This window comes from Capsicum annuum, chromosome 10 (assembly GCF_002878395.1).
Source record: "Capsicum annuum cultivar UCD-10X-F1 chromosome 10, UCD10Xv1.1, whole genome shotgun sequence".
Lineage (NCBI taxonomy): Eukaryota > Viridiplantae > Streptophyta > Magnoliopsida > Solanales > Solanaceae > Capsicum > Capsicum annuum.
Window position 1 is genome coordinate 6,883,791 of NC_061120.1, and position 12,579 is coordinate 6,896,369.

Genomic DNA, 12,579 nt, shown 5'->3' on the forward strand with positions numbered 1-12,579 from the left:
TTTAAATTAAAGTTGTGGTAAATGTATCAAAATGTCTTTTAATTTTGTGCTCCTAAATATATCACGTGGAAAGTTGAAATTAAAGTATTATAAAAAAAAGGAATCATTCTTTTTTAAACGGACTAAAAATGAAAGTAGATCATTCTTTTTTAAACGGAAGAAGTTTTGATATGAATGCGACAATATTTTTTGAAAGTTCGATCAACTTAGGTAGAAAGGCTCTGTCATCTCTTACTACCTCTTTCTGAAAAAAATGCAGTGTGGTATAGGTGTGTATTGTAGGGCGAGTTTATGCGGACTTAAAGGATATGCGGAGTGAGGTGGGGCGGTTATCAAATTTAAGGGTTATGAAAATGCCCGCAACCAATCGCACCGTTTCATTGTCATTCCTAACTGGTTAGTGTTTTTACCGCCGACTCTTAAGTCTTACCCTCCCACTTTTGATTCACTTCTAAATTCAGGTTATTTTTTTCCTGGTAAACATGATGTATATTATATATGCTTCAGCGTCTAACATAGAAATTGTATGTTGGCAACCCAATTGTATAAGCACCGACAGTAGTAATGAACACACACCAACAAAATAATATAATAGTATTAAAATTGTTATAAAGTGAGTAAAACTTAAATGAGGATTCCAAATACTATTAACAAGGATAAATTACACAAAACCACAATTATAAGAGATTTTACTATCTAAATTTTTTTTAAACAATTACTTAAAATTCTGAATTTTGTATTTTACTCTTGATATATATAAATAAAAACACACCCTATTTTTACATACAAGTAATGCATGCAATCTATTTAGCGTTGAAGTTTTTTTTTTTTTCAAATATTTCATCCCCTAAAATCTCTCCCAAATTATCATCAATTGATACAACTTTAACATATATTTATTTATAAATATTTGATATATTTAACATATGTTTGACATATGTAAATTATATATTTTTGGTATGATATTGAATTTTTAATGATTAGTGAGTAATTTTACGAAATGTATCATTGTGATACATCTGGAACCAGATTTAACATTTCCCCAATTTCTGCTTAATTTACTCCCCGTAATAATTAAATCCGTTACTTCCTAAAATAAAAATCTCTTCTATTTTAAATGTATCACTAATTATATGTATCACGTTATAACATATGTATCACAAATTTAAAAATTTGATATGTGATGTAATTTAACAAATTGTTAGGGTAAAGTGTTATAACACTTACAGCCTATTTGGGATTGCTTATCTCTCAAAATAAGCACTTATTTTGAGAAAAAAATACTTTTTTTTTAAAAAAAATATGTTTGGTAAACTTGCAAAAGTTTTTTTAAAAATAAGCAGAAACGGTTTTTCTGCTTCTAGGAAGAAGCAGAAAATTTCTGTTTCTCAAAATAAGTAGAAGTAAAAGTAAAAAATTATTTTTTTATGACAAAAATATCCCTATCTCACATAAATATATATATATATATATATATATATATATATATATATATTATTTTAAAATTTTATATTTTATATTTACGTCATAATATTTTATGATTTATATATTATTATTTTATTTTCACTCATTTTCTTTAAATAAATTTGAAAATATCATTGATGATGATGACTAACGAATATATAAATTATTTTATTATTATTAATGATAACAATTTACAAATGAATCACCTTACAAGATTGTATTTTGATATCACATATAAATTTTTTCTCGAATATTTAATTTTAAATAAATAATTCATGAAAAGTGACATATTTGTTAAAATATAGTGTGTGGGTGTGTGTGTGTGTGTATATATATATATATATGAATATGATGACTGCTTATTCGTAGTAAATTTTGACACCGTAAAAATATTTTAAAAAAGACTTTAACTATTGTGCTAACGAAGGCATCATCACAGAGATCAAAGAAGCAGACCAGCCTTTTGGTATACCTCCAGAAATACAAGACAGATGTTCTACAAGTATGGAGACATTACGTAATAAAATTAGGGATGAAATTGTTGAGAATTTTTGTGATGTATGAAGGTCTAATTAATTTTGTTGTTAATTTTTTTCATATGTAGTGATTTAATTTATGAAATAACTTCTATATTCATTTTAGTTTGATGGTTTAAGTAATATTTAAATTATTCAAGTAATATACCATCATTTAATTTTCTTAATGTATTTATGTATATAAATATTGATTGAAAATTTTAGAGTACGTACTTTTTAATTAAATTACAAAAACTAATTAAAAATATTATAATAGATATTTAAAATAATTTTTCTCCATAATTTGATTTTAGTAATAAAAATCTATTGATAGATGTCCTTTTTGGTCATTTGTCTCAAAAAAATGCTTCTTGAAAAAAATTATCCAAACACAATTTAATTATCAAAAGCATTTTTCAAATGAATTTATCAAACACAAACTGCTTTTTTTTAAAAGTACTTTTCTGAAATACCTTTTTATAAAAGTGATTCTCAAATAAGAAGTTTTATAATAGCAATACCAAATGAGCTCTTAAATATATAGGAATTTATGTAAGATACCTAGTTAGTATTTGCGAAAATAGCCAATTGAAGCACCATCATTCAGAAAATAGACTCACGTACAAAGTATTTAATATATAGCCACATTATAATCAAAACTTCAAGTGTCGAGGGGATCGATGCGATTATGAAATTGGGAACTTTCATCAATTGAGCAGTTTCAGCTGAGCGAAAAATCAACTCTTTCCCTTTATGATTTCTTGTGTAAGTACAATGAATACAATTATTATATTTATTAAATCCCTTATCCTAATAGTATGGTTTGCTTCACTTGTTGTTGTTGTTTCGAGCTAGCTTATGTGCACCTCTACTAAATGTGGTATCCGCTTTAGCTTATGACTAATTCCATGTAACAAGTATCATGAAATTCTATCTGCCAAGGTTGGCTCGAATATATAGGAAGAAATTGCCTAATATTTCTTGTTTTTGTTGGGATTTGAACATGAGACTTCAGGTCCAAGGGAAGACTTGAAGTAACTGGTAAAGTTGTCATGTTTTAAGTCTTGGAAACTGCCTCGAGCAGAAATGCAAGGTAAGACTGCATACAATAGGCCCTTATGCTGGGCCCTTCCCTAGACCCTGCGCATTGCACGAGGTTTAATGCACCCGATTGTCCTTTAGAAGTACAAGTAACAAAGCGGCGCCTTGGAGTAACTGGTAAAATTGTTGTCATGCGATCACGAGGTCACGGGTTCAAGCCCTGGAAATAGCCTCTAGCAGAAATGCAAGGTAAGGCTGCGTCCTATGCCCCATTGCTTGTAGTGGAGCCCATCCTCGAACCGTGCGTATAGCGCAAACTTTAGTAAATCGGGCTGCCCTTTAGAAGTATAAGTAACAAAATGAGTCTTAGAGTAGCTAGTAAAGTTGTTGTCATGTGACAAGGAGGTCACGAATTCGAGCCTTGAAAATAGACTATGACAAAATGGAAGGTAAGATGGGCAAGTTTGCCAAATACCCATTTTTAAAAACTTTGTTTGCAGTTTAGACACAAGTCTTGAAAAAATTGTCACATATCAACTAAATATGATGTCTTCATCTCTTCTTTCTAAGTTATCAAATCCAGCATACAAGTTTTTAATAATATACTTTAGTCCCTCCTTCATCCATAATTATATTTAAAATATCTTTTCAAAAATAATTTAATAAAACTCCAAAAGCTTAAAATGGAAGCTCCCGTTTCCCTCCAAAATTCTTCGGTTCAGACATGATTCCGGCAATTTTTTTCGACGATCAGCTCAAAATCAGTCCATAAACATCATAATCTTGTCCATTGTTACCCCATTTGTTTGTTATCTTCTCAAACACACTTTCTACCATTGTTAAAAAACTTTCAAATCACTCACATTACTCAAACCTTCTTTCGAAAGTACATTACAGTAGCTCAGGTGACTCCAACTTCATTTCTCTATTCCATAAACCCAACGATCGTTGATTAGAAGCAATTTTTCCAATTTCACTATTTTGTACGGATATTTGTCCAGTCATCAACCGTTTATATACCCGACATATACCAGTAGCATAATCGAGGATCGACTAATGTGTAATTCTAGGATGTCTATTGCAGAGTTTGTTCTAGTTTCTAGTGATTTCATGGAATAATAGGAGGAGACTCCCAAACATAGGAAATAGAAATCTTTTACTAAGGTGACATTGCCCGTTGCGGTTCGCCGCAACGATTCATACGACGGCTTATTTGAAACATAATGGAGAGCGGAGATTTAGATTGCGAGCCGAGCCAAGTGGTGATTAGTTATCTACTAAACTCGAGGGAAAATGTGCATCCTACGATTATAAATAATGACAGACTTGTGTCCTTATACACGATGGATGTTGGTACTGGCGATTTTAGGCCTATTTTAAGAATAAATATAGTTGAGAGGCCCTTTGAAGAACCATTGAATTCAACACCACCCCTACCTCGGTGCCCAGTAGTCGACGATGATTTGAATGATTATGAGAATGATGACGACCATCCAATGAATATGAAAAATGATTCTATAAATATGGAATATGATTCATCGAACTCGCAATCTATTGAAGAAAATTGTGGAATAGGATCACAACCAAGTCATTCCTTCGCCGATGAAATTAATTTTTATTGTGAACAAACATTCAACAACAAGAAAGAGTTGAAAATGCTATTAAACAGGGCATCATGAGTAGTACCAAATTGTTGAAGGGGAAATGTGTATCTCGTGGTTGCGGCTGGCTGTTGCAGATAAAGAAATACGAATGCTCGGACAGATTCTGTATATGTAAGTATGTTGGGCTCCACATGTGTGGTGTTGAACACGCCATGGGCAGGCATAAGAAAATCTCATTCGAGATCATTGCTCCACTATGCGTAAATCATTTTCGTGATGGTAAGGGTCCAAGCATAAGAGAAATTCAGAGGATTGTGTTTTTGGAGATGCATTACAACGCAAGCTATTGGATGTGTTGGAAAGAAAGTGTAATTACGAAGAATATTATTCGTGGGACACCGAAGCACGAATATTCTTGCTTGACGATTTTTCCTACATGGTCAAGTTATTGAATTCCGATTCTTCTTATTCTATCATGGTTAACAAGATGGATGGATTGTCCGTGTACTACTTTTTATCTTTCGGAGCTTGCATATAGGGATGTGCCCACATGAGAAAGGTAATTATCATTGATGGCACACATTTATATAGCATGTACGGGGGTATGTTGCTGAGTGTTATTGCACGAGACAACAAAAATCATAGTTATCCAATTATCTTTTGTGTTATGGATAAAAAGAACGATGTTTCTTGGATCTTCTTCTTCGAGAAGTTGAATTCTATAGTAGAAGATGATTCAGATCTATGTGCCATCTCCGATAGGCATATTAGCATTTCCAATACCTTATCCCGTGTTTACAGTCGTACGCATCATGGACTTTGCATGAGGCACCTCGCTGAAAATCTTCGTGTAAATCAACATTGTGAAAAACATCTTTATCTATTTTATGCCGCGAGAAAGGCTTATTAATGAATTTAGCGAGCATTTTGCGAAATTCAAGGATAAATGCCTCGAGGCAGCACATATCCTTGAAAATATGCTTGGATTTGAGAAATGGAGTAGAGCACACTTTCCGAGCAATAGGTACTATGTGATGACCACAAACATCGCCGAGTCGCTCAACTCAGTGATGATGGATGAACGGGAGTACCCCGTGTCGTACATATTCAGTTTGATTGCTAAAAATTTGGTGAAACATTCAGGGAGCGACATGCATTTGTCGGCAGTTCAAATAACAAATTTGTGCCTTGTGCGCAAAAGATATTAAGAAATAATAAGAGCGCGAGCGATTCCTTGTATGTGACTAATGCGAACGGAAATCTCGACCAATTCACCATGTTCGACAGCGGTGTTATTGCCAAGGTCAATCTCTTGAAGCATACTTGTTCTTGTAGAAGTATGACTTGGAGAAACTGTCGTGCGAGCATGCGATGACCGCTTTGTGAACAAAGTATGGAAATGGAGAAGGTTATGGTAATTCCATAGACGAGTACTCTTCGCTTATTTATAAAATTGAAACTTACCCCTTGCATACTCTAAAGCTATTAACGTTGTCCCTCTAGAGTCCGAATGGATTGTGCCATAGAAATTGCAAGATACAAAGATTCTTCCACCCCCCTACGATTCTAAACTCAGAAGAAAAAGAGTCAAACGTGTTAAGGGCATCGCTGAAACATTCAAGTCCAAAAGGAGGAATAAATGTTCAATACGCAAGAAAGTCGCGCACAAAAAAATCACATGTAGCATGGACAACAACTGTTAGATAGGCTTTTTCTCTTCGTTTGTAACTCAAGCCACTGTTTTAGGGGACCCCCACATTTCTGTAGAATTTAATGTTCAGTTGTAATCGACTTTATATTTTGTCTATGGTAGACCATATAAAACTATGATATATCTTTTACTTAGTCTATTAAATGATTGTTTAAAGATATATGATTACTTATCAAATATGTTATGTAGGTCTTTTTACGTCATATCACTCAAATCGATGCATTGAACCATCATTTTCTATTGTCAATTAATTAAAAGCTGTGAACACGTCTATTCACATCAAACACTGCTGGTATACGCAAGCTAAACCTTTTTTATTCCTACACGTGTCTCCTAGTCGGTGTTTGAGAATATGAAACGCCACCTTCTATGAGTCTATAAATACAGTGATAATTTTTATCTAACCAGTCACTTCTATCTAAACCAAAAAGTGCAAAAACCTCTTTTTCTTTAACAAAAAATTATACCTCCGAGAAGAATACCCCCACGTCTAACTAGAAGAGTTCCCCAGTGGCACTATGATCTTTTTCTCCTCAGGAACGACCTTGATTGCCTCTTCTATGGGCTCGGTCAGGACTGTATTTACTTAGAGCGTGAACTCCATCGCATTGCTCATTTCGTAAGAGCAATTCCGGAAAGACTTGGAATGGAGGCAGCGACTACATCACCCCCCGCCATCCCCCTAAGTTTAGTTTAAGTTTTTATTTTAGTTTGTGTTTAAGTTTTTGCTTGTGTTCATTGCAGAAGAAGCTTTCTTGAGTAGAATTTTTATTTGATGAAAGCTTCTTCTTTTTTGCCCTTTTTGCTGGTTTTGATGTTCGTAAATGCATATATGATAATGAACAATATAAATATTTCTATTTGTAAATTATGTTTGCCCTCTTTTTTGTGATTGTTGCTTTGTGTTGGTTATTCTTTTGTATGAATGCTGGCACAATCAATTTTTTAAATTTTTATTGCTTAATCAATAAATACAATTGTGGATTGCCTTGATTAAATTTACGAAGACTAAAAATTATTTGTTAATAAATTCAAATCACATATAGAGTCTATTGCAGACAAACAAATTGATCTACTCTACACCAGCTAATGTTTTAGGCACTATCATCGATCTTAGACACTATCACTTCTCGATCAGACATATAAGTCGATCGCAAACCATATAAATCGATGGATCATCAGTAGCTTTTAGTTTGATAGAAAAATGATTAAATTAAAAAAAGTTTAAACAAGTCACGTAATCACATGATTTGAGAGTAGTGATCGAAGGGGCATTTGGGTGGGTAATAATTGAACAAACAACATACTTGTGCTTTCAGGGTACATCGATTCGTGTGGTCTACCGTAAACTTATATGAAAATATAATGCACATATACATTGATATCATGATCGACGATAGATCTAATGGTTCTATATACATGGTTTTAGACCCTCACTAGCATATTGTTTAAAAGAAAATAAATAAATAAAAAATAAATGTAGTGTGAGATTCTACACATATGAAAGAGTTTAAACAAGTCACATGATCTTATTAGAGCTTACACAAATTGGAGGTGGTGATTGAAGGATTATGTGGATGGGTAGTGGTTGAACAATCAACATCCTCAAAGTAATGTTTGTTAAAGCACAAGTATGTTTGAGGATGTTGATTTTTCAGCCACTACGCCCATCCACATTTGACCAGATAATCGGTAGGCTCTTCTAAGCCGAGCGTAAACCAACTGCCCCTGGTTATCGAGATACGCCCAGCTATCGGTCAATTGAATCAGCCCCACAGGTGGTTTGATTTATGCTTATTTTCAATTCTCCGAAGAATTTCATCGATTACTATGCCTTTCTTGTCTCTGCATACCTAGGTATCCACTGTAAGTTTTTCCTCGTTTGAACCTCGCCCTTCACTTTTAAGGCTATGTCATCCTAAGATGTTGTTGTACAATTACTTTTAAGGCTATGTCATCCTTCACTTTTACGTCGCATACATTAATCCACTACTATACTGGTAGCATTTAATGTTGTGGTTTGAGCAACAAACAGTGTTCCTCTTCGCGTACCTTTGAATCCCACAAGTATCAACGGAGGACCTGGAAACTACTCGATCCACACATCTGTAACAGTAACAATGATATTATTGAAACTTGCTTAAACATGAATAACTCCTTATATATATAGCATATATTTAAATTAAGATTAAAAAACATTCAAAAAAAAAATTATTTTTTTAAACTTCGTGATAAGTCAAAACACTTCCATCAATTTTGAAACGAAGGAAGGAGTAAAAAGAGATTGGATGCTAATTTGATAAGAGGAATATAAGATTGCAAGGAAAAGAATTTATTCTTTATGTGAAAGTGACGGTTTTCTGTCCCATTTTATAATAAAAGTTTCACTAGTTCATTTGTTTGGTTATCTCAATTTTTATTTTGTTGGTGAAAGTTAATAGTATTTTAGCAAATCTTACACTTTTATCTATTAATTATTTACTTTTTTTTAGTCTAAACTATGTATTAAATCTTAAATGAAACTTTAATTCCTTTCGATACATTTTTACGAGAATTTTTCTATAATTCTCTCTTTTTGTTGGTATTATCAAATATAGTTATGGTTGAGTAATTGTTCTGCATGTTGTATGTAAACTTGAACGTATTTACATATTCATATAAGCTAGGGTAAGTTTATCTAGATCGAAATCCGATAAAATATAAGTAATACTTGCATTATTATAAAAGAATGCTTCGAGGAGTATAGTTTTGATTGGAGTAACTGGTAAAGTTGTTGTCATGTGACCAGGAGGTCACTGGTTCAAGCCTTGAAAACAGCCTCTGATTGAAATGTAAGGCAAGATTGCGTACAATACACTCTTGTGGTAGCCTGGCCCTTCCCCGGACACTGCGCATAATGATAGCTTAAGTGCACCGGACTGTTTTTCTTTTTTTATTGAATGAACTTGTTTCGCTTGTCTTAGGTCTACTGAATTTTGTAAAGATGAATGATTAGAATTGGAAAGCAAATAGTTTTATCTTACCTTAGGTGATCTTTTGAATTTTATGAAGATGTAGTTAGATGTTGAAAGATAAATAGTTTAAGAGTGACATACAACATTTCTAAGTCACCAAAGAACACAATTTTGCAGAAGTTTCTCTTTCCCCCTTAGGCTATGGATGATATATAAATAGATAGATAGATATGTATATGACATAATACATAAGCTTACCCTTTAACTTGACCTCAAATTTCATCTATGACCTCCAACTTTAGTGTGCACAAATAGACACTTAAACCTGTATAAAGTTAACAATTAGACACACATATCTTATGTGACATAATACATGTAGGATGGCATAATACATTAAAATAAAAGATGGCATAATATACGTTTCTTGTTCGTGGTGTTTCGGTGATGTCTATGATTTCGAATAGATAGTTTATAGTGTTATCCGGTGGTTATCTTGTTTTTTTTTTTTTTTTGTATTAGCTAGTAGTGCGTTATCTCTTTTTGTTGTGTGCTTTTGTGTCTTGTGTTTGTTATTCTGTTATCTATCCTGAACTGAGGGTCTATCGGAAACAAGATCTCTACTTCATTTGAGATAGTGATATGATCTGTGTACACACTATCCTCTCCAGAACCCACTATATGTGAGATGAGGTAGTGATGTGATCTATGTACACACTATCCTCTCCAGAACCCACTATATGTGAGATGAGGTAGTGATGTGATCTATGTACACACTATCCTCTCCAGAACCCACTATGTGAGATTACACTGGGTATGTTGTTGTTGCTGGTTCCACCGACATGACCGAGTAAAACAGAAAGAAGAACCAGCAAATCGAAGGATGTGAAAAACTCAAAATTAAGCAAAGCATATGTACAATATTTGACAAGTAAGTAATCAACAAAAGAACAAAATAAGATTTTTGTAAAAAAATTTCATGCATAAAAGGATGGGAGTATTACACATAAATCAATAACAACATATATAGTAATCTTTTAGAATCATATAGTAATATAATTAATTATATGAAGGTCTCTACCAAGTGAACCACTTCATAACATGAATTGGTGCCTTTATCAACTCCCATGCAAATTCCTTTATCAACTCCCATGCATATTGAACAAATGCAATTGCACACAGACATGGGCATATGCAACTCAATGTCAACCTGTAAATAATTCCAAAATTTCAAATCCAATTTACAATTTTATTTCAAATTCAAAAAACAACTTATATAACATGTGTTACTTTTGAAGTTGTGTTTAAGTATATTCAAATAAGAACATTGTTCAAAATACTCTTTTAACTTCATCTTGAATTTCAACTCCATAGTAAAATCCAAATAATTGCTAAAATAACATAAACATACTCCTTAACTTACCATATTTACACAAATCTCCCCCCTTATAACGTAATTACAAATATCTAAGCTAACTATGTATCTTCATTGGATGTATCAGGAAACTAATTATGTATCTCAACAGACCCAGAATCAAAAAATTTGTATCGAAAGCTAATTATGTATCTTTATAAAGGAAAAAATGTATCTCCAATAGACTCAAAATCAAAATTTCAATAATCATACAAAATGATAAAATTTTCTTTAATTAAGCTCCAAACTATCAGGATTTATATTGTTCGCCCAAAATAAACTTCTATAAATGTTTTTAGTAATAGGAAATTGTTTTCCAAAAGCTTTTATAAAAAAAAAAAATTGTCATTTTTCCGGAAAACACTTTTGGAACTTGGTTAAACACAAATTTCTATTAGTATTTTTTTTACAAAAAATAATAATTAGTCAATCACAAATGCTACTCTTCAAAAATAAACCGATTTTGAAAGCTTAGCCACAGTAACGATTATAATTTAACTTAAAAAATTACTCCAGTTAACTCTCCATAGCCGAAAAATATTTAATAATTAATTAATCGATCACAAATGCTACTCTTAAAAAATAAATCAATTTTAAAAGCTTAACCACAGTAACGACTATAATTTTTAACTTCAAAAATTACTCCAATTAACTCTCGATAGCCGAAAAATATTTTTCAAATTAATTAATCAACCACAAATGCTAGTACTCTTAAAAAATAAACAGATTTTGATAGCTTAGCACAATAATGACTATAATTAACTTTAAAAATTACTTTAGTCAACTCTCGATCATAAAAAAATATCACATAAATTAAACAGAGGAGAAAAGAAATAGAACGAACACGACGATCAAGACGATAAGGCCAAGGAGAGAGACGAGAAGAGCAAGCAAAGCAAAAGGAAGACCAATAATAAAGCCCAACGGTGACTTTATGCTATCATATCTATCATCTTCACGAGGCATTATTAATAATTAATAGAATTTGTCTATGTAGTTTCTATAATGTACAAAAGTAAACTTTGTATAATAGTAATAGATCTTGAGAATTTATTGATATTTTATGTAAAAAGAGTGTGGATGCTCATTTTGATATAGAGGAATAAGAATATTGGACACGTTTATTTGTTTTATTCTTTACTTGAAAGTTACAGAACGGGAGTCTTGGAGTAATTAGTGAAGTTATTTTCATGTAATCAGGAACTCACAGATTCAAGTCATGAAAATAGCTCTTTTTAGCCCTTTCCGGACTTGAATAATGGAAGCTTTAATGTGACAGACTGCCCTTTAAAGGAATAAGAATATTGGACACGTTTGTTTGATTTACTCTTTTCTTGAAAGTGAAAAACGAAAGCCTTGGAGTAACCAGTAAAGTTGTCTCAGTGTAATTAGGATGTAACGGGTTCAAGCCATGGAAATAGCTCCTTCTAGCCCTTTTTGGACTTGCATAATGGAAGTTTTAATGTGACGGACTGCCTTTTTCTTTTTACTTGAAATTAACTAGGCCAATGATCATAAACACGTTTGAACTATATTCGTTCGTGAGTTTTGCGTTTTAACTATTCGTTGTTCTTTTTTTCCTATCCGAACGATCATCATCATTTAGGTGGAAAAAGAAAACTACTGATAATACATAGATGATTACAATTTAGATGGAAAAGGAGAAACAACTGATAATTAGAATGTGAAACTCAACGTTTCCACCATTATATCTTAGTTGAATGTCTCTTTTTAGGCTACTATTAATGAAAATCCAATTAGAAAAATAGTGACAAGTAAAATGAAATGGAGATACTTCTTTCCCACATTGTAGTGTATTAACATTTTATCACCACTCATTTGGGGAAGGTGGTGCGCTCGCAGTCTATACCCCCCGTAT

The 12,579-nt window shown here is 32.4% G+C and overlaps 1 protein-coding gene across 1 annotated transcript; it reads right to left on the reverse strand.

Moving 5' to 3' along the window:
- Positions 1-8,639: 8,639 nt before the first annotated feature.
- Positions 8,640-12,573, reverse strand: LOC124888111 (signaling peptide TAXIMIN 1-like). The gene is made up of 3 exons (XM_047398460.1): positions 11,545-12,573; positions 10,368-10,496; positions 8,640-9,614 (listed from the first exon to the last, which is right to left on the reverse strand). Exons 1-3 carry the CDS (start codon positions 11,664-11,666, stop codon positions 9,569-9,571), a joined length of 297 nt encoding a protein of 98 aa, XP_047254416.1. The 5' UTR covers positions 11,667-12,573; the 3' UTR covers positions 8,640-9,568.
- Between the last annotated feature and the right edge of the window lie 6 nt (positions 12,574-12,579).